The sequence below is a fragment of the Pygocentrus nattereri genome, chromosome 1 (genome assembly GCF_015220715.1).
Source record: "Pygocentrus nattereri isolate fPygNat1 chromosome 1, fPygNat1.pri, whole genome shotgun sequence".
NCBI lineage: Eukaryota > Metazoa > Chordata > Actinopteri > Characiformes > Serrasalmidae > Pygocentrus > Pygocentrus nattereri.
Window position 1 is genome coordinate 19,386,244 of NC_051211.1, and position 23,503 is coordinate 19,409,746.

The 23,503-nt window shown below is 38.5% G+C and overlaps 1 protein-coding gene across 3 annotated transcripts in view; it reads left to right on the top strand.

Annotated features, from left to right (window-relative positions):
• The first annotated feature begins 7,234 nt into the window (after positions 1 to 7,234).
• LOC108438283 overlaps positions 7,235 to 23,503 on the top strand; it is a 38,929-nt gene continuing 22,660 nt past the window's right edge. For 2 of the 3 annotated variants that reach the window (XM_017716011.2, XM_037540406.1), the window contains exons 1-6: positions 7,235 to 7,350; positions 9,276 to 9,347; positions 10,923 to 10,982; positions 12,923 to 13,279; positions 14,483 to 14,839; positions 16,690 to 16,779. In XM_017716011.2, the coding sequence (XP_017571500.2) occupies positions 10,925 to 10,982; positions 12,923 to 13,279; positions 14,483 to 14,839; positions 16,690 to 16,779 (862 nt within the window). In that variant the 5' untranslated portion in view covers positions 7,235 to 7,350; positions 9,276 to 9,347; positions 10,923 to 10,924. Of the gene's footprint in view, positions 7,351 to 9,140; positions 9,160 to 9,275; positions 9,348 to 10,922; positions 10,983 to 12,922; positions 13,280 to 14,482; positions 14,840 to 16,689; positions 16,780 to 23,503 lie in introns of those variants that run through there. The other variant, XM_017716010.2, reaches the window with a different exon arrangement.

A 23,503-nucleotide genomic window follows, 5' to 3' on the forward strand; every position in this document is an offset into this window, starting at 1 on the left:
ACATCCAAGACATTGCATGTGATGTAAGAAAACTAGTTCAGGGCTTCAAATCTACAGGTGATTCCTTTAAAAAGAGTTCTTTGTAGATCTCTCCCTTTATGTGTGTGAACAGGCAGAAGTTCACTTTGCAGAACTTCACAGTAAATTCAAGGAAGCAAATGATCCATTTATTTATTTGGGAAAAAAAGGTCTGAGTACTTTAAAATCTTTCAAAGCTACTTTGAGGGAGCAACATCAGCAGCTGTGCTTTGAGCCCATATTTGTAATAGACTAAAAGGGCCAATCATACAAAGTCTTAACATGGTCGCTACCTTAATTTGTGGACAAATGAGAGGAAAGCCACCATTTAATGGGAACAGAGGTGATCTTGAAAAGCATATTCTGAAGTCACTGGCAGAGCAGGAGGGGGAAAAAAGTAAGAGGTTTGATAACTTCTTAACATATATGTATCATCCTAAGTCCCACTTTGAAAATTTCATCAAAGACCAAGTTAGAAAGTGCATGGCAGCAGGAGACCCTCAAGCAGTTTCTGCAATCAAAGATCATATTGAACACAAACAGGAAACTGTAATAAACATGGCAGAAATGGCAAGAGACAAAGTGAAAGACTTCAATGGAGACGTTAAAATGTGGCTGGATTTTGTTTTCCAACAGCCTTGAAGACGAGTTAGGAGATACTAGAGTTCAGTTAAGTGGTGATGATTCTGAAGATATCACCGACTGTGATGTTCTTGTGGATTTTATGAAGATAGAGTTCTTAATTGTCATTGAAGAGCTAAAAGGGAAGCCTCAGTAAGCTTCCAGACTCAAAAATGAGGATGTTCAGAGAAAGACCTGATGAGATTCTGATCAAACATATCTGCAGATGCTGCTGGGTGCAGTGCCCCTTCTGTGGAGCTGTCTGTACTAACAGCCAGGAAAAGCACAGTGGAGATCACAATGCCAATTTCCATCGCTCTTCTGGGATGCGTGGATGGCATCCAAGATGTACAACACAATTGTCCATAAACTTTTGCCCAACAAAAGCAGCCAGTAACAGGTCTTTTTATCCATCCCACGACTCTGACATTTCTGTCCCTTACAAGCAGTACAGGACAGCAGGAGGAAAGTATGCTAACTGGTGTATCTCTGCTGATTTTTCTGAACTAGCGTACTGGAAATGGTTTGTATGTGAATTCCAGGAAAACCTTGAAAGCACTTTAAGAAAACCTTCAATGGTCAGCAGGGGAGATTCCTGATGAATGGAGAGAATTTACTCAAATTGATGCAGTTGAAAGCTTAGGAATAAATGGCTAAATTACAAAAAATCTATGTGTAGCCCTCCTAAATTTAACTGTACACTAAGGGGTTAAATACAGTGTTATAACAGCACCTACTGCTCAGCGAGATGAGAAGACCCCCCCCCCCCATTTCTCTCCCTGGTGCTAGACGCTTGGAATTCTCTCTCGTGTACATGCCGCTCCTTCACGGAGTTCGCAGATAAAATGCGTGCAGAAATGCTTTTTTGCAACTAACTACACGAGATAGGAGCCACCAAAGAACTCTTAGCAGAGAAAGCCATAGTATTCCAGCTTATTTGCCGAACATTTTACAGCCGTTATAGTTCAGAGCTCCGGTGAGTTTTCTCTAACGTATTTTAAGCTAGTTAGCTCGTGATGCTGCATTAAGAGATAAACGTGCTGAAAATGAGTTGTATCCTAAGAAATATGACGAATCCTAAATGTGTGTAACTATAAAAAACCAGTCGGAAGGAGACTAAAGTTTATTTAGCCGCATAAGTGATGTTTTACGCTGATACTGGAGCTAACTGGTTCCGATTAGCATGTAGGCTAACGCGGCTAAGCCTTTCTTTTGTGCTGTTTTCTTAGACGTACAAATGTAAAATAGTTTAATTGCACTTATCTGTAATTCTTTTCAGTAAGGAGTTTGTTTTGTATGACATTGTAAGGCTTAATAAGTTCCTAAAGGCATGGGGTTTCCAGATACATTAGTATGAGCCTTTGTATTTGTGGTATCACGAAGTATTGGATCTGGAGCAGTATTTCATAGTGTTTCAGTACAGGATTGATATTTAACAAGGTTTTCTGCATTATGCAGACTGGTATTTTCATGAATAAAGTTTTGCAAGATAGAAGGAGAGATGGCGAGCCAGTGAACCACGTGATCCTGACCTCCTGTGCAGCAGCTCTACAGGCAGCTGCAGGAATAGAGGAATAGAGAGAGAGAGACCGAGAGAGAGAGAGAGAGAGACCGAGATGTCCACGGACGCGCAAGTTTTTTTTCAGCTGGACATTCACACACCCTCACACACACACTTGTATATACGGACCAATTTTTTTGATAAATAGAACTTAACATGCACGTAGAAAAATAAGACTACCCGGGTAGTGATTATTTTTTTTTGGTTTATTTGTTTTCTCATTACATCTATGGACTAAAGATGAATGTTTCCCTTTTGTTATTTTCTTCAAATGTCTACTATGGTTGCTGATAAATGTCAATTCTTTAATACACAATTATAAATTTCACCTCTGTGTTCAAAACCCTCCTTTTCCTGAGCCTAGTTAGAAGCTTGGTGTATCCCTTTGATTTACTTAATTCATTCTGCACTACAGTTCAATAGCACCTTGCCACATATGATTTACAGAAACACACAAATATTTTTCCAGGCAAATGATGACAAGCCCTGGGATCTCCTTGGAGGAACAAAGGCCAATCATATTTATACTGAACAGGTATATTGTATTGTGTTGTATTATGGACACATTATATCAATCTACCGCTCCATACTGAAGAGGAAGCCAAAGAACACTTTCACAAGAAAACCATTTTAAACCATATTTCTATTTTAATTTCTGTTTTTTTTTTCTTATAGGTGTTGCTGACTTTTTGGTAAAATATTTCTTATCAAGAATATACAAATGTCCTTCTTTATAGAGATATGTATTCGAAATAATTTCCAAAGTACTCACACATGTATAAATGATTAATATATTTTGTCAGATCATTGTATAACACTTTATTCAAGGCTCCTTAAGTACTAAATAGATCAGCGTTCTGTTGCCAGTCAGGTTTAAATAGTCACTTTTTTTTTACTTTCTTTATGTTATTGATGTGTTTATAACACAACAATATGTTCATTAGTATCACTGCGTCAATTTTTTAATGAACACTATATTCTCTCATTCAGTGAAAGAAGTGCTAACTGTTGTGAAAGCTGGAATTAAGGTGAAAATGATGTTGTAGAGGTCATAATTACAGCATGAAATATGTTGCATTCCACCCACCTGCATAGCATCCACTTTTTGAAGGGCATTTGATTGCACCACATTGGTGGAAGTAATTAAGGTAAGACTTTAGATGTTGCATCTAAAACTGTATGACACACACATACAATACAATGTAAACGCAGTGCCAGTACTGCACCTTGCCTTCCCGAGGCCCTTAGCAAAACCTGATTTAGGACACCTTCACCTAAACCACATATCTTTATCCTTTGATAATGTCAAACTTTTGTACAAACCTCTTAATTCCCCTACAATCCTGTGCTATTATTCATCATGTTTAACCCAGTAGTTCTTCCATTATATTGTTGAGAAAATCCTACATTTAGAATTTAGCTTTTCTATGTAGATGATGGAAAATCTGAAATAGGTCTTTAGGAATTTTAAGTTATCAGAAGTTTTAACAAAAACTTAATTCTACAGCAAGTTAGTGAAGAATCTAAGATTAGAAAATGTTATGATAACGTCAGTGTCTCAGGCAATCGAAAAAACAACACAGAGAACCATCACCTAATCACAGCAAATTTCCAAATGTCTGCCCACTTAGGAAATCTCTGTATTAATCTTTCCACAACACACAGCAAATCCTGTGCTAACTAATGTAATCTTTTATAATGTACATGTGCGGCTAGCAGCAGTACATACAAAGTTTACTATCACTTTGTTTCTTGCTGTATGTCGCTATAAAAACTGTATCCAGAAGTTGGTTGCATTTTTTTGCATCTCACAATTTAATTACAAATTACAAAAACTTTACATCACATCCCAGATGTCCAATTTTACGGCCAGATTTACTAAATGTTTGTGTTGCTGTAATGTAATGCATATTGTGAGCACAAAATGGGGGCTGAGTTGATTTCAGCAAAGGAACAGCACTGGATCAGAAATGGAGGTAACTCATCATGTCAGATATACAATTTTAGACATCTTCAGATATTGTTCTCCCCTCTGAACCTTTTTAAAGTCTATGGTCAGTGTTTTCCCTTTGGTGGGAAACGTCCTGACTAAACATGCACTTGTTTTAAAAATCTATGCACATTAAAGTCACAGCCCCATCATCCGTGATCTTTAACTGCTTTTTTAAAAAGATATTTTTACAGTCTGATCTTCCACTCCTGCTGTAGACTCACAATAAAAATGAACAGGCTGGAAGAATGTCACTGACTCTCTGTGGGGTGGTTAAGAGATGCTGCAGGAGGTTAAATTTAACTTTTAAGTGTTTCAGTGCAGGTCCTGAACAGGGTATAAAAATTGCTAACACCTCACAGAAGGCCAGAAAATAGAAGGGATACAGGTACATTTCCACATTATTAGAAAAGCTATTAGAACAGTTCACAAAACTATGTATTAAAATTAAATAGAAACAATTTCCTAACCCTCAAATGCTATATACCTCATAGTGCTACTTCCCTGTGTGTGTATGTGGGTAGAAACAGTTCTGTGACAACGCACTGGTCAGGTGAAGAACTGCCAAACACTGCCATCTAGTGAACATTGTAACAAAGTGTGATAAATATCCTAATTAAACGTCCAATTTTATTCAGTGAGTCACAGTGAAAAAAGCATCACTCTCTGCTAGAGCTCTGATAAATGTTCAACTAGAGCTATCATGCATCATGATTTACTCTGTCAACAGCCTCATTTTTCTTGGATAAATACTGATTATTCAAATTATTCAATGATAGGCAACATCTAAAAACTCCAAATGACACAAAGATTTTTCAGAACCACTTCCATGCACTTTGTTATGAAGCATTAGGACTTTGTCTTGTGGAACTGAAAATGTCATATATTCATGCAGAAACAAAAATGATTGTTTTGAATTACTTAGAACAGTATGGTAGTGATAGTTTGTTCTAATAACAATATGTAACATTATTAAATAATAACTATATAAGAGCATCAATAATGTAAATGTACCGTCAAATGTATAACAATGGTCCTAAGGTCCAATAGTTTTTTTTCAGGGGAAATGTATATATTCACACCTTTTCTTAACCTACTGTTTTAAAACAACAATAAAAAAGCTTAGAATTAAGATTAAGGTGTACAGAGTTAATAAACCTTAAATATATATTTGCAATGGAATATGGTGTTATTATGTTCTGTAGCTAAAGATACTGAACGCTTACCACTGAGAAACTGAAGACTTACCATTGAGAGTAAAACCCCAGTGATGTGAGAGGTACCACCCTAATTAGGGTATACTTCCTTTTTTCTGAGCTGCTGTTTTTAATCTAAAGCCTAAATCATCACATGCAATGCTAATTATTATTTTTCAAAAGCACAGTGCTGGTGTAGCAGTACAGACAGAGTGAAAACTGGTATCAAAGTGCTTCAGACATCTTGACTGTGCAATTGTAAAATAATGATTGACATGCCTCTCAGTCAATCACAGCCATCCCTATACATTGGTTCCTCCATCATTTTAACCACCTACTGGCTAAAAGATTTCCCTGATTTAATTAATGCAACTAGAAGATATGCTTAAGTCAAGTCCTTTTAGATTGTCTGTAGTTTCACAGTGAACACTTACACCTGTAACATTGTTATATTTGACCTTACTTAGTTATACTTACCTTACTGGACAGTGCTGTAGTGTCTCGGTTTGCAGAGTACACACTTGCTCATGAGTCCTTTAGGGCTCCATGGAATCTCTGCTTCTTGTGATATCAATGCATAATCATCTGCATTTTTGTTCACCATGCAGGTTCTGGTGCTAATGTACAACACCAAGACACTCATTCAGACCATTTTAAGATAATAACATTGCCTGAATGAAAGGGGTAGACAATGTGTGGCCAGTGCCATCATAGTGTGAAGCATGACCACCTTTCTGGCCATCAAAGTTAAACACAGTGAAACACTCAACCATCATCAACAAATCAGTCCTTCCAAACCTGTGGGAACACTGTCATCAGGACGGTTACCCATCAGCTGTAAAAGATAAACTACTGCTAAGCAAACTGCTAAGAACTCTGGTCAAAACGTTAATGCTGGCCTACATCATTTTGGTAAATCAGGCAGCAAAACATTGTTTTTCTACAAAATCTATTCAAAAATGACAGTTAAAAGCACCTAAATAAATTATTTCACCAAAATGGTATATTACTTATAATTTGTTGTCATGCTCTTTGGGGAACACAGGATTTTAACCAATATCATATGTTAGTTTGCCACCCAGCCAAAGATTACTCTCTCATAAAGTTATATTATACTACCTGGTAACTTAAATGAGCATCTACTATGGCATAAAATATTGATGTTAATACACTGAAAAAGGGATGAAAATTATTTATTCAAATATGTACATTATTTCCTCATGAAAAATTCAAATACATCAGCACAATTTTAGCAATTACTGTGTTGAGAAAATTCACTTATTTTAATAACGTAGCACAGACATAATACATTCTTTCTTTCATTCTTTTGAGACCCCAATATAATCTCTAGGTCTAACCTGGCCACTTCACTGTAAAAGTTCTGGCTATGCCACTGCTGCATGAGGATTTTGAGCTTTTATGCTGGACTTGCCTTTTTTATTACTTGCACTAAGGGGGTCTGGTCCAAAAGCTTTGCATATGAGCTCAAGGATAACTTACAGATGCCACTGGATGATGTCAAACTGAGAATATGAAAACAGCTGTCATAGGCATAATTTAAGCTTGAAAAAAACCTGTGCTATAGTAAACTATTAATTTAGGTTGTTTTATTCTGATGTAGAGAATAAAAACATTGTTGCCTCATCAGGGGATTGAAGGGGCCCAAAATAGAATAAAGCAAGGGCCATGGAACAATTTAAAATTTGATAAAATTATTTTGAAAAAGTGTACACTTTAAAATGTTGTTTTATAATATTGTAACATTTGTTCTATGTTGGGAATGAAGGGTGTAGCAAGAGTGATCTTTGAACTGCTGTAAAACTATGAACCTTATTCAAATAAGCAAGTTCTGGCACAGGGCACAGAAGGAGAAGCACCCGATACCCGCTCACACACCTGGTTAAATGATTTAACATCTTCATCTGGATGTGGAAAAATCTTCAGTAAAATGGAGTCTGATATTTGTAAGTACTCTACAGTGCTGTTTGGCTGCTGCTGAAGATTTATGTGTTGACTGCATTGTTCATGTTTTAGTCTAGTCACAGCTTTGCAGCTACAAACTATACAAGCTATAGTAGGGTATAAGAAACTTACAGGACAGTGGCTACAGGACAGGCATGGAGGAAAAAGCTATTTTTCTATTTGCATAGTTGTGTCTTCAGTAGACAGATACAGCAGTCACTGTTTGATAGATACTCTGCCTCTGGTCATTTATATACAGTATAAAGATTTCACAGTTATATAGTAGACTACTGGATGTTTAGTGACTGCTAGTGAACTCAATTGTAGACTGTCTTGACTTTACAGGCTATAAATGCAAAAACATATTTACTCCTTAGCTATTGCCCACTTGTTGCAGCAAAAGATACACTGAGTAATACTAATCTCATTATCTAATTCTTTACCAAGTTCAACAGTAGGAATTTTTGAGACTCTGTATTTAACCTTTTCACATAAAATGCCATAAAATGCTTTTCCCACATGTTTTGGAGGTCCCTGAGTTTTCGGAGTATGCATTTTTGTTGTCAATAATGTTAGTTAAATATCATTTTAATGGAATTGTGAAAGTGAGCTGGAAAATGTATTTTTATTTTTACTTCCGTCCCCTCTGGGGCTCCGAAAAATGACCTACTGCTCTACATACACTTTCCCTCTTTGAACCTCAGTCTGCGTGTGTTTTAATAGCATGCACAAAGCAGCCAGCTGTTGTGGAGAGAAGAGATTCAGCTCACTGTAAAAAAAACAAAAAAAACAACATTAACAAAGCTTCTACAGCGGCAGATGGCAAAAAAAAAAGATAAAAGTGAAACTAAACTTTGCCTCTACTTGCTTCGCTATTTACACCAATGAATGGTTCTTTTGGACAGTTGAATGTATTTTGTTTTGACAGACCTAACATGTCCTTATTCATTGTTCACAGAAAAAAATTATCGCATTCGTAAAAGTCAGACTGTTATGTAGATGGATAAGTGATCACATCATCAATATTGCAATAATCATTATTTCCCCTTTGGAGCACTGAGGTCTTACCTGGGAGTATCTAAGTAGCTGCTGCTGCAAAGCATCATGGAAGTTGTAGTTTCTAAAAATAAAGCTCAAAGAGACATAAGTGAGAATAAGTATGTGATTTGATTCATTCTTGTATGTTTCAAAATATCTGGTTTGTATAGATCATAACAGCAGTAAATCCTCCCATTAAAGCAAAGTGGGACATGCCATACAGTTCGAAATGTTATATGTAAATGTTTCAAATATCCTGCTATTCACTTAAATGGTTATGCTGATATTATAATGTATAATGAAAAATGGATTAAATTAAAAAAGAATGAAAAATAGAAACATTTTCACTAGCAATCTCAGTGGTCTCAGTCTTTGTGCTCTACTTTATTTATAAATAATATTCATTCACTCTTTCAGACTCCACTGTGTTTATACTCTGATCTTTGTGTAATAGACTCTCAGTAATAATGAGCTCAGACACTCCTGTGTGTGGAATGTGGCTTGTTGTTCTGTGGAATCAGGTTTAGGCTTGAACTTGAGTGAAACAAGTTATAAACACTACAAACTCTCTCTCTCTTACACACACACACACACACACACACACATACACACACACACTTACAAGGAAGGTAATCTGATATGCCTTCAGATACACTTGTGATATAAAGTGAGGTAAACCAGTTTAGGCTGGTTTTGTGTTTGTAATGAAAAGGAAAGTACAGCAGATGATCATTCAGTCTCGATGGCAGTGGAGAAGCAGAGAGTGTGTACAGGTGTGTAATACAGTAAAGTGATGTAAAATGAGAAGCTGCAGTGCTGAAATAGAGATGTGAGTGTGTGTGTGTTTGTGTGTGAGTGTATGAGCTGATGTGTGTGTTCTGTGCTGCAGCTCTGGGTCTCCTGATTAAACTGAATCTGAACTTTTCTAACTGAAGACTCTGAAGACTGACTGCAGAAACAGGTAACGCTGCTCTCAGCTCTTACATTCTTACTGCTTTACTGCTTCTGAATATTCAACACACTGTCAGACTGAAAGAGGGGAGCTTTCAGTTCAGTGAATCATGTGATCATTTGTCCATCTAGCAATGTGTGTGATGCCTATTTTGATGCTGGGCTGTTGTGATCTGTAAATTCCCAGTGATTTTTGCACTTGTAAGTCGTTAGTAAGATATTCTAGCATATTTTTATGTTGTCCAATTTTTTTTGTATGAAAATGACACTTTGTGTATTAGAAAAGACTTATGTTGCCTAACACAAGTGGAGCTGGTTCAATATTGGCATTTGTTCGTCACTTCAGTGCATAAAGCCTGGATCTGTATGATTTTAAAATACTTATCAGAACACACTGTGACAGATTAACAATGAATCTACTGACCATCAGCATTGAACCTGGTAACCAGAGACACTGAAACTACTGACCATATAACACTAAAGCTTTTGGCCACGTAGCACTGTACACAACTCTTGTTATGATTAGTACTGCTAACCAAACTGGAATATATTTTGTTCTTCTTGAAACCCTCACAAGTTAAAGCCATTACAAATAAATGTGATTAAACTAGACTTTAAATTAAAAGCTGAACTGGAGGTGAACAATGTGGAGTTACCACTGCTGACAGCACTGCTGATAGTCACTGTTTCTCAGGAGAAGGGCTCCTCAAATTCAGTAAGGCAAAATGCTCCATAAGCTCAGAAGGGTCAGTGGCTCCCCAAACTCATGAGTCAATAATTGTGATGCAGATTGACCTAGTATATTTGGTGTGAAAATAGAAGAGGCAATGGATAGGGCAAGATGGAGGCAGATGATCCGCTGTGGCGACCCCTAAAGGGAGCAGCCGAAAGAAGAAGATTGACCTAGTATAGCTATGAAAATATATTCCACAGTTACTGCTTCATTTATTTTTTCCCAATTTTCCCCTTGAATGCCCATTAATAAAAATGATCACTATAATAATGCTATAATAACCGACATGCTGATATTTTTAATATTTTTACAAAGATTTTCTAGCTTCAGTTTATCTAATTAAATGTTGATTGGAATACTTTTAATAAGCTGATCAGGATTAAACGAAACTTTTCCTCAGTTGGTTGATGATTTCCTATAACAACATCAAGGCAGTGTGCTACATCTGATACTAATAGCATAGCAGTTTAGCCTCTTCCTTGTGAGGTTAAATGTTGGGCCAAAATCTGTACTTATGTATACTTACATGTAATTATATAGCTTTGCTGGTTTTCCCCATTTCTCATTATGTTAAATGCTAAAAGTCTGATATCAAAAGCAGATTCTTAGCCAGCCACGCATGGACCTCTGACCCCTTTTACAGTGAATCTTTTGAATGTATGTGTGTTTAATATTCAAACTGGGACATTTTTTTAATTACTTGCTGTACTCTATTACAGCTTTATGTAAAGGTTTAGGGGTCTGTAGCCAAATTACACCCTTTCTGCTTTATTCATAATTTCTTTTTATTATGTTAAGCTTAGTTAATAAATAGAAAGTTTGAGGTTCAGCTGACCAAAAACTTTCTTTCAGGGATGAAGTTTCCCAGTGTGACACTACTGATTTTCTCTGCATTAATGGGGACTACAGCAGGTACGTATGCACAATTTCAGATAATGCTCTTTGTGTGTAAGAGGGAGAGAGAGTGTGTGAGAGAGAGAGAGTGATAGAGAGAAAAATGACAACGATATAATTTTTAAAGGTTTCATTTAATATGAATGATCTGATCATTTTTTTTCTGTATATTTGAGTTTGAGTGTTTCAGCTACATTCATTGCTAAAAGGAGGTAAAAATTAAGCCCATGGACATACAATCTTGATAGACAAACACTGACAGTAGAATGGATTGTAATGATGAGCTTGGTGACTTTAAACATGGCAATGTAGTAGGATGCCACCTCTGCCACAAGTCAGGTTGTGAAATTTCTGTCCTGGTAGATCAGCCCCTGTCAACTGTAAGTGCTATTATTGTGAAATGGAAGCAACAACAGCTTAGCCACAAAGTGGTAGACCATGCAAACTGAGTGGGGCCAGCGAGTGCTGAAGCGCACAGTGCCTGTCCTCTGTTGAATCAATCACTAAACAGTTCCAAATTGCCTGTGGAAGCAACAAAAGAAATGCTTTTCAAGAGCTTCATGTAATGGATTTCCAAGCCTGAGCAGCTACAAACAAGCCTAAGATCAAAATGCACATTGTCAAGTGTCAGGGGGAGTGGTATAAAGAACACTGCCATTGGACTCTGGGAAGAGGAAACGTATTCTGTGGAGTGATTACTCATATTTCTCTGTCTGGTGGTCTGATGAATGAGTCTGTTTTTGGGGAATGCCAGGAGAACATTACCTACCTGACTGCATTGGGCCAACTGTAAAGTTTGGTGGAGGAGGGATAATGTTATGAGGTTGTTTTTCAGGAGTTGGCCTAGACTTATAGTGAAAGGAAAACTTAATGCCTTAGCACACCAAAAGAATTGGTATGCTTCCAAATTAGTTGGAACAGTTTGTGAAAGACCCCTGCAGCATGACTGTGTCCCTGTGCACAAAGCAGGGTCCATAAAGACATGGTTGGGATTAGTGTGGAAGAACTTGACTGGCCTGAACAGAGCCCAGACCTCAACCCCAACAAACAAACTTTGAGATTAACTAGAATGGAGAATGTGAGCCAGGCCTTCCCATTTAACATCAGTGTTAGACTTCACAAATCCTTTTCTGGATGAATGGGCAAAACTAGAAACTATAAATCACTCTCAACAAGGGTCAACAATTCTTGTATCCTGACTTTCTTCTGTACAGTTAACTGAGTAAATATCACACTGTTAATAATGTTAAACTTTCACTGGTAATAAGATACTAAATATTGTTAATAAGAACACTTCTTGCACTTGCAGTGGATAAAGTTATACACACTGGTGCTGTTCATAATTAACACTTTGGGGCATTTAACACTCCTGGTGTTGGTTGAACTTTAACACCAACACCAGAGGTCCCCCAATACTACTTATGAGGCCTAGGCTGTCAGTTTGGGCCATGAATGTCAAAGTTTAGTAAAGAGTCCTGGCATAAAGCTGCTGCTGCTGTTATCTATTTCTAACAAATGACTGAAACCAGGTTAGACTATAGCTCGTATTCTCTTATGATCTCCCAGGACACAACAGATTCTCAGCGTTATTTCATATACTAACCATTCCATTGCATGGTGACATGGGAAATTCAAACACTTAACAAGTACAATGAGCATTTATGTGCTCAAGGATGCTGCCTGACCAGTGGTTCAAACACACATTGGATGACACACTGGCTGCATTTGATTAAAAGAAGATAGGAATATACAACAGAATATTTTAGTGTAGGAGACTCATGTAATATTAGCCTTGCATATATATTAATATATCAAACCAAACTATATCATATAATAGGGAGAAGCCTACTAGACTGGAACAGATTTGGAAAAAGAGCAGAGGAAAAACTGGTTAACATTTTTGTAATCAATTTATTGAATTGTGAGGTCATCATATTGTATTTTGTTTTTCATTGCAGAGCAGTTAAAGGTTGTTGGTCCAGATGCCCCTCTTGTTGTTGAAGCTGGTGAAGACCTGATTCTGCCCTGTTCTGTCCAGCCCAACATCACTGCTGTGGATATGACAGTTGAATGGCTCAGACCAGATCTGAGTGACAGACTAGTGCATCTTTATGAAGATCATGAGGACAGAAATGAGAAACAGTCTAAATCCTACAGAGGAAGAACACGTCTGTTTAAAGAGGAGCTGCAGAAAGGAAACACCTCACTGAAACTCTCAGCAATCCGACCTTTTGATAGGGGTGCTTATAAGTGTTCTGTTCAGGACAAATCAACATCCTGGTACGATGACATCACTCTTTATGTAGAAGTTAATGGTGAGAGGCAGTTTAAATATGTCTTCTTCTTATTTCTTATTATTATTACAAAACACATTATATATATCATATATATATATATATATATATATATATATATATATATATATATATATATATATATATATATAAACACTGCTCAAAAAAATAAAGGGAACACTTAAACAACACAATATAACTCCAAGTAAATCAAACTTCTGTGAAATCAAACTGTCCACTTAGGAAGCAACACTGATTGACAATCAATTTCACTGCTGTTGTTCAAATGGAATAGACAACAGGCGGAAATTATTGGCAATTAGCAAGACACACTCAATAAAGGAGTGGTTCTGCAGGTGGGGACCACAGACCACTTCTCAGTACCTTTGCTTTCTGGCTGATGTTTTGGTCACTTTTGAATGTTGGTGGTGCTTTCACACTCGTGGTAGCATGAGACGGACTCTACAACCCACACAAGTGGCTCAGGTAGTGCAGCTCATCCAGGATGGCACATGAATGTGAGCTGTGGCAAGAAGGTTTGCTGTGTCTGTCAGTGTAGTGTCCAGAGCCTGGAGGCGCTACCAGGAGACAGGCCAGTACACCAGGAGACGTGGAGGAGGCCGTAGGAGGGCAACAACCCAGCAGCAGGACCGCTACCTCCACCTTTGTGCAAGGAGGAACAGGAGGAGCACTGCCAGAGCCTTGCAAAATGACCTCCAGCAGGCCACAAATGTGCATGTGTCTGCACAAACGGTTAGAAACCGACTCCATGAGGATGGTATGAGGGCCCGACGTCCACAGATGGGGGTTGTGCTCACAGCCCAACACCATGCAGGACGCTTGGCATTTGCCAGAGAACACCAGGATTGGCATATTCGCCCTTGGCGCCTGTGCTCTTCACAGATGAAAGTGTGTTTTTCCACTTTAATTTTGTGTGTGACTCCAAATCCAGGCCTCCATTGGTTAATAAATTTGATTTCCATTGATGATTTTTGTGCGATTTTGTTGTCAGGACATTCAACTTTGTACAGAACCAAGTATTCAATGAGAATATTTCATTCATTCAGATCTAGGAAGTGTTATTTGAGTGTTCCCTTTATTTTTTGAGCAGTGTGTATATGTATATGTATATATATATATACACACACACACACACACACACACACACACACACACACACACACACACACACACACTTACTGGACTCATTGTTTCCCATTCCAGTGCATTTAAAAGTGGTTGGTCCAGAAGCTCCTCTTGTTGCTGAAGCTGGTGATGATCTGGTTCTGCCCTGTTCTCTCCAACCCAAAGTCAGTGCTGAGGGAATGACAGTAGAGTGGATTAGACAGGAATTGGGACAATATAACACAATAGTGCATCTGTATGAAGATAATAAAGACAACAATGAGCATCAGATGGAGTCTTACAGAGGGAGGACAGGTCTGTTTAAAGGAGAGCTGCAGAAAGGAAACGCCTCACTGAAACTCTCAGCAGTTCAACCATCTGATGAGGGATTTTACAAATGTTTCATTCAGTTGTTTGCCTGGAATGATGATGTAACTATTTATGTTGAAGTCAAAGGTAAGCACTATCATAATACACTTTTATTAAGTGTTAAATGAGTTAAATGATCATAAGTTAAATGATCATTTATGTGTAAAGAAATTACATTCCTTAATGGCCATTGATCTTCTCCCTACAGTAAGCTACAAACTAGCTTTTCCTAGTGCTCAATGTTGGTTAATGAAGTTACCATGGTAACAGTCACTGATTGACAAATGGTCATAAATAGGGGGTGGAAAAATGTTTGATTCTTAGATGTATTACCATTCTCTCAAGAAACATTTAAGTTATGAAAGATCATAATCAGAGTTTTGTATAGGCTCTGCATTTCCTCTGTAAAACAAACTTAGACACACCTATAGAAGCTATAAAGTGAGATACTCCAGCATAGCCCAGCTCGGAGGAGGAAAGAAATTGCAGGATCTAATTAGTACATGCATGTTTGCAAGTTTTGAGTTGTTGAAGTAAGGGACCCCAAAACAGTGTAGAAATATCCTGTGTAGGAAACCTTTATTTAACCACCACAGGGGTGTATTTCTTGAAAGCTTAGTTGTATTACTATGTTGGCAATTTCACAAACAGTCAGACTTGGGCACATATGAGCTTATGTGCTGTCCACATGCTCTCTGCACTAAGTGACTGGGGAGGGGGTGGATTAACATGACAGAGAGCTAAGTAAACTTTTGCTTAAAAAGTATTAAACAAATTCTAGCTCAGAAAGTAGCCAAATTCATAAAGATATCAAAATTCTGTTAGCATTTACATGTTGAAAAATAGCATATCTGAGTAGCCTATGGTCTCCTAAAAAATAACAACATATGGTCTGTGTTTCTGTCTTATGTAAATACTTTATGATTGTAATAGTAATTGACCAAAATGCCAAAAACAAACAAAAAAATGCAAAATTACACTGTAGTTCTAAGGTTTAAACTAAGAATTAAATGGATGTAGCCTGACCTTAATGCTGTAGGCTTGACTGGCATGCATATTTTAGGTATACAATATAATGAGATCTACTTTATCTATACAACTTAAGTTACTGTTCATAGGCATTTTGCGAGTTTATTTGCTACAAATCAAAGACACAGTTCAAACTACTGCAGCTCAAATTAAGGTGGTTCCAACTAACATGGTTCAGACTACTGAAGTCCGACTGAGCTGAGATGGTTTTGGGAAACAGTCGTTAGTAGGATGTTTGTTACTCATATACAATGTTAGTTCAGCAGCGTTTGCCGTTGTTCGGGAAATGCAACCCAGAGATGTTAACTGGCTAACAGACGAATCTAGTAATATTCAGAATTAGAATTTAAATTTCAATATTTACTGCAGGAACTATAAATGCTGCAGTATAAAAAATAGAAACATTCTGAGGAAGTTGTCAGCATTTTTTGTACACCGGAAGTGTCCAGATGGTTCATATGAGTTGGAGAATTATGATAATATGAATAATACTTTATAGTTTCCCATAGGTATCTTTACAGTGGTATGCAAAGGTTTGGGTGCCAGAGAACAGACATCTGCATGTTTTAATACACTTACTTATTCAGCAAATAAACAGATACTATGCACCAATCTATTTTACAGAAGATGTAAACATGTTTACTGAAAAACAACAAAACATTTGCACGTGTCTGTGGCTGAATTCCAGAGTGCCTCTGCTGTATAAAATACGTGGACTGGACATAGTTTGAAACCTACTCACAAGAGCAGCATTAGCTTACAGAACCAGCATTATGTTTACGTTGATCTCCTCTAAATATAAAATGTAGACACACCATTGTTATTAAAAGATGATGAATAAGGGGACTGATTGGATTCAGGTTAAATTGAAGTACCTGCTGTTAAAGTTTGTCTTGTTTGTATTTCAGGAAAAGGTTTTCATGCCTGGAAGATTGCTATCATCTGCATTTCAGTTTTTGCCATTGCATCAATAGCACTTACAGCTTGGATCTTAAAAGGTACATGAATATGCGTTTTAGGATGTGACACTGTTTAGGCACAAAAATAAAGGGAGAGACAATGCAAACCAATAACCTGCAGCAATTTACTAATGTCAACTGATGGAAAAATTGCATTAGTTAGTGCAATTTTAGTGCCAAGGAAAAGGAGGCAAGTTATTTGTAAATGATGTCTGCACTAAACACACACAAGAAAACAAAAACAGAGAAAATACTGCATCACAGAATTAACTTTATTATCTTTTAGGTTTGTAAAAACAAACCCTTCTTTTTAATTCCCAAAATGGAACAACATAAACTTTACTTTTTATCATTGATCTTGTATTGTCAAGCTAGACTTTTCTTTGAGAAACATTTGGGTTAAACAATCATTTTCTTCATAAATTTTTAACAGTAATGTTCTCAGTGTTCTCAATAACAATAGCAAGTCAGTGATCTTTGGAATGAGGCATTGTGAGGACTAATAATAGCATTTTTTCCATGATTTAAACTTAAAAGTAAAACATAAAATTATGCATATTTTAAGTTTCTTTCTCATGATCTTTAAAATAAGGAACATTGTTTTATTTACAGTGAGTCCAAGAAGTATTTGATCCCTTGCTGATTTTCTTTGTTTGCCCACTAATAAAGACACTATCCTTCTGCACTTTTAATGGTAGATATATTCTAACATGGAGAGACAGAATATCAAGACAAAAATCCAGAATATAATTTTAAAGAATATATTTTAATTAATTTGTATTTCAATGAGGAAAATAAGTATTTGATCCCTCTTGCCAAACACACTCAATACTTAGTGGCAAAGCCTTTGTTTGCAAGCACAGCGGTGAGACGTTTGTTGTAGTTAACCACAAGTTTAGCACACACACCAGGGGGAATTTTGGCCCACTCTTCTTTGCAGATCCTCTCTAAATCACGAAGGTTGGTGGGCTGTCGCTTGGCAACTCTGACCTTCAGCTCCCTCCATAGATTTTCGATCGGATTGAGGTCTGGCGACTGGCTGGGCCACTCCATGACCTTAATGTGATTTTTCTTGAGCCAATCCTTTGTTGCCTTTGCTGTATGTTTAGGGTCGTTATCATGTTGGAAGACCCAACCACGGCCCATTTTCAGATCCCTGGCAGAGGGGAGGAGGTTGTCCCTCAGGATTGTGCGGTACATGGCTCCATCCATCTTCCCAGTGATGCGGTGAAGTAGCCCTGTACCCTTGGCAGAGAAACACCCCCAAAACATTATGCTTCCACCTCCATGCTTGACGGTGGGCACAGTGTTCTTGGGGTCATAGGCAGCATTTTTCTTCCTCCACACATGGCGGGTGGAGTTGAGGCCAAAAAGTTCAATTTTGGTCTCGTCTGACCACAAAACCTTCTCCCAATAACTTGGTTCATCTTTCAAATGATCATTGGCATACTTGAGGCGCGCCTCCACATGTGCTCCCTTCAGCAGGGGTACCTTTCGGGCACTGCAGGATGTGAATCCATTGTTGCGCAAAGTGTTGCCAATTGTTTCCTTGCAAACTGTGGTCCCAGCTGCCTTCAGGTCATTTGCTAACTCCTGCCGAGTGGTTGCAGGACGATTTCTGACCGTTCTCAGCATCATTGCCACCCCACGAGGCGAAATCTTCTTTGGAGCACCGGGCCGAGGTCTGTTGATTGTCATGTTATACTCTTTAAACTTTCTGATAATTGCACCAATAGTTGTTACTTTCACATCCAACACCTTACTAATCTTTTTGTAGCCCATTCCAGCTTTGTGAAGGTCAACAATTCTGACTCTGAGGTCCTGTGACAGCTCTTTGGTTTTACCCATGTTGGAGACTTGAAATCTGTGTGATCTGTCTGATTCTGTGGACAGGTGTTTTTCACACAAGTGATTAGTGAGAACAGGTGGCTTCAGGTCAGGTAACAAGTTGATTGGGAGTGTCTAACTGGTCTGTAAAAGCCAGAACTGCTAATGAATACTAAGGGATCAAATACTTATTTCACTCCATGAAATACAAATCAATTAATATATATTCCTTAGATTTATTTTCTGGATTTTCTTTTTAATATTCTGTCTCTCCATGTAAGAATACATCTACCATTAAAAGTATAGAATGATCATGTCTTTATTAGTGGGCCAACGAAGAAAATCAGCAAGGGATCAAATACTTCTTGGACTCACTGTATGTGGGATGCAAGATAAACCTTCAATAATACTGAAATGAGCGATATATGATTACCCTGATTTTTATTTAGTTCACACTTTTAGGAGCTGAAACTTTCCTCCTCCATTAATTCCAGCTCTTCTAAAGAGAAGTTCTCTTTTTTCCTCTATCTAAAGAAATACACTCTGAGTGGATCTGTGTCTCAGCACCTCTGCTCTTCAAATGAGCCTGTTCGCAGGAGACATAAAAAATAGGGTTTTAATTTAATAAAGTTAGTGTTTGGGCTGCCTTACAGACGAGATCTTGAGTAAACAAATAATAATTAACTTGTCGTCATGGGACAACAGAGAAAAATCTCTGAATCCATGGTTACATTAATTTGGGTAATTGATTTACAGCCATGTTTACCTGTTGCTTCATCCCATCAAGTCAGGCTGTATCTGTCTTGTGTTTTTGTGAAAACAACTACAGAAATATTCAAAGAGGACCAGAACAACTATATAATTGTAGGACTTAAAAGTTAACATACACGTTACATACATTCACTGTGTCAGTACGAAATCATGAATTCTAGAAAAAGGGAATTATTACAGATTTTTTTCTTCGTTCGTGATACTGTACTACGACAATGTTAAACTGCCACTGATTTCTCAAATTTTTGTCATAATTAACACTAGCCCTCCTGAGATTTCAAGATCCTCAGGACATCACCCCTCCTTCTTGCCAGCAATTAGCAGGACCATACATCACCCTTTATTATGTTAATTCACAGAGGAGGACTGAGACAGCAGCTCTGTGTGTGAACCTTGTTTGCTGGCTAGTTCACTTCGACCTTGCCAACAGTATGAACGACTGACTGAACAAACTAACGAAACGAAATTAAACTCGTACAAGGAAATGTTGAAATTATGTTAAACTGGAACAAGGAAATACTAGGAGTGTGTTTTATTTACACAATGAACAACGGAAACGCACAAGTAATTTCACCAAGTAAACGCCAAGAAATGGGTTGCAGTTTGTCTTTTGACGTAAATGGGTAAAAATAGCTGTCAATCAAAACAGGATTCAGCCTTTCGTCTGATCCTTCAATCATTTTGCAGAAGCTCCGCGTTCCAGACCCGCCCACAGCTCCAGTCACCACAGAGACGCTCTGCGTTCGGGGGCGGGACAAAATCGTGGCATTTATCCAATGACCGGCGAGTTTCGAAGCAATGAAAAAAACGTCCCGTTTGAATGAGCGGTCCTGTTGAAGTGAAAAGACACTCAGCTTTTAACGCATTTGTAGTGAATGAAAAGTTAACACAACTGAACATATTTGACATTTTAGGGCAAGCTGAGCTTCCCTTGCAGTCTTAGAGAAATCGCCACTGCTCCGTCCGTCGCTACTACGCGCCCTTGAATTATAACTTTTGAAACACGATTCTACAGATTCTCCGTCGCGCTGTCGGATCGGTAACATATACATTCGGGTTGTAACTTGAAGTTCACCTTCAAGTTGTGTCATGTTAGGTGCTTTGGGAGCTGTAGGAGCTTTCTGTGGGCATGGGGGGTTTCCACTTCCACCGCACTCCATATCATTACCAAGACAATGGGCTTTAATCGCTTCACAGCAGGGGAGTGGGCTACATGGTCGCTGGTTTCCCTTACGAAAATTTTCGTAGCTCGCGGAAGATTAGTGTTAAATGATTAATGATTAAAATTTTAATGCTTAGATGTAGAGGAATTTAGTGACTCAGATTTCTTTACAGTGGTGATGATAGAAACCAAACATCTGGAAAGTTCAATGCTTAATACAAGTTATAATATGAGAAAGTTATTACATGCAATGCTTAAACATGACGTGCCTAAACCCTGAGGCATTGCTTTATGACAATTTTGAAATAAGTATAATCAAAAACATATTTTTAAACTCCAATCATGGCAGAGAAGAACATGCAGGGCATTAAAAGGCAAAAAAAGTCCACAAAGAATATTATTTTTATATATACCAGTATTTTGCCATTATGAACATATATAAACACTCAGAAGAGAGGTAAAGGTTCACTGGTGGTTGTGGATAGGAAATAACATGGGTTTATTTGTGTTGTAGACATTGCAACCCCTGGTTCCTATCACCATGACTGTAAAACATGTAAAGAGTCAGTAACTTTAGAATTTTAAACAACTATTTGTAACTTTTACATCTAAAAGACTGGATTGTACATTCAAGGATCTGGAATGTCTGCAACCTTTACAAAAGTAGGTAAAATTTAGAAAGCTTGTGCATGAAATTTGTCATGATGTTACCCTTTAGAATAGCAGTGATCCCTGCAGTCTTTAGCTTTTCTCAGTTTTACATCTCACTTTTACCCCCTTCATCGGCAGCATTTTATTCATTGACATTTGGAATGTAGATTATTTATATAGCATACCTAGTTAATTCAGTTATTTTCTGAAAGCTCTAATTTTCAAAAGCATTTTTTAAAATGACATTAAACAGAAATCTCAAGATGTTGGTACGGTAACGCACACTGTGGCCTTCCGACAAATGGTGCTATTTCTGTTTTACTAGTTTGTTTCATGTTCTTTTTGACGCAAGTACATGGAAACCATCGCAACTTTTATTTTCCACCGACATACCTTAAAGACGACCTGCTGCACAAGCTTTGTGAGCTCAGTTTACTAAGAGAACAAAGCTTGCAGGGGCCTGCTTGCACCTTTCAGTCCTCAAAGTCTCCTGATGAGGGAGGCCTGGGGAAATTCCGCCGAAAGCACTGAGCAAGGAGGCAGAAGCATAGGAAGAGGGCTGGGGTCCGTGCTAGGCTAAAGGCTAACCCTAGCCGACCTACTATACCTGCCATTTTCCCACAAATGTTTGCTTGGTCTACACCAGGCTCCAGCGGACTACACAGAGAGAGTTCAGAGACTGCTGCGTTTTGGTTTTTATTGAAATGTGGCTTAGCAACAACATTCCCTATGCTGCCATCAGCTGGACAGGCTGGCCTTGTTTCATGCCGACAGAGTGCAGCTCTGACGGGAAAAAAAAGTGGAGGAAGCGTGTGTGTTTACATCAACACAGAACGGTGTAAGTAGTCTGTGCTTGTCGCAAAGTACTCTTCTCCTCTGGTGGAGTTTGTGATTGTCAGATGCAGGCAGTTTTACCGCCCTTGTGAATTTTAATATGCATTCATAGCAGTGGTTTACATTCCCCCTAGCGTGAACACCAAGGAGGCAGTCTGTGAACTGTATGAAGCCATCAGTAAATTGCAGAACAGCACCCTGACGGACTGTTTATTGTTGCTGGTGACTTTAATCATGCAGATCTCAGGTCAGTGCTCCTAAAATTCCATCAACATGTGGACTTTGCAATGAGAGGGGTGAACGCGCTGGACCTTGTTCATATTAACATTTCTGACGTGTATCGAGCGGAGCCCCACCTCCACCTCGGCTACTCAGTTCACATCATTGTAATGCTGATACCCATGTACAGACCACTTGTCAGATGCTCCAAACCAGTCCAGAAGCAGGTGGAAGCCTGGCTAGCAGGTGCCATCTCAGGTCTTCAAGACTGCTTCAAGCATAATGCATGGGCCATGTTTAGGGAGGGTGCCACTGAGAATGATTCTGTTAACCTGGAGGAATATACAACATCAGTGAATGGCTATATCTGCAAAAACATTAATAATGGACCATCACCATACACAAAACTCATAAGCTATGGATGTCTGCTGAGGTGCACACGCTGCAGAAGGCCCATGACTCAGCCTTTACAGCAGGTGACAGAGCAGCCCTAAGAACAGAGAGGGCCAAACTGTCACAGGGTGTCAGAGACATAAAAGTGTGCACATGCTTAGAAAACCCACTGAGACTTCCAGAATACCGGTGACATGCGACGCATGTGGCAGGGCATTCAGGCCCTCAGCAACTATAGGAAAACATCTACCTCTTGTGACAGTGATGCCTCCCTGCCAGATGTGCTGAATGACTTCTATGCACTCACATCCATCATGCACTCACACCCATCATGATGTGCTTCGAGAGGCTCATAATGAGGCACATCAAGACCCAGCTGCATCCTTCACTGGACCCTCTGCAGTTTGCATATTGCTTCAACACTCTTCATCTGGCCCTCACTAATCTTGAGAAAAAAGACACTTATGTTAGAATGCTGTTCATAGATTTCAGTTCAGCATTCAGCACCATCTTCCCTCAGCATCTCACTGCAAAGCTGAGCCTGTTGGGCCCGAACACTTCCCTCTGCAACTGGATCCTGGACTTTTTTATTCAGACCTCAGTCAGTCCGGACCTCTAACACCATCACACTGAACACCATCACCCCCAGGGCACCGTACTCAGTCCACTGTTGTTCACTTTGCTGACTCATGACTGTGCAGCAGCTCACAGTTCCAACTACATCATAAAGTTTGCTGATGACAGTACTGTGGTTGGTTACATCAGCAAGAATGATGAGTCAGCATACACAGAGGAAATGCGGAGATTGACAGACTGGTGTAAAGTCAAGAACCTATGAATGTGGACAAAACAAAAGAGATAGTGGTTGACACAGAGTAAGCACTCACCATTAACTCCCTTGTGGAG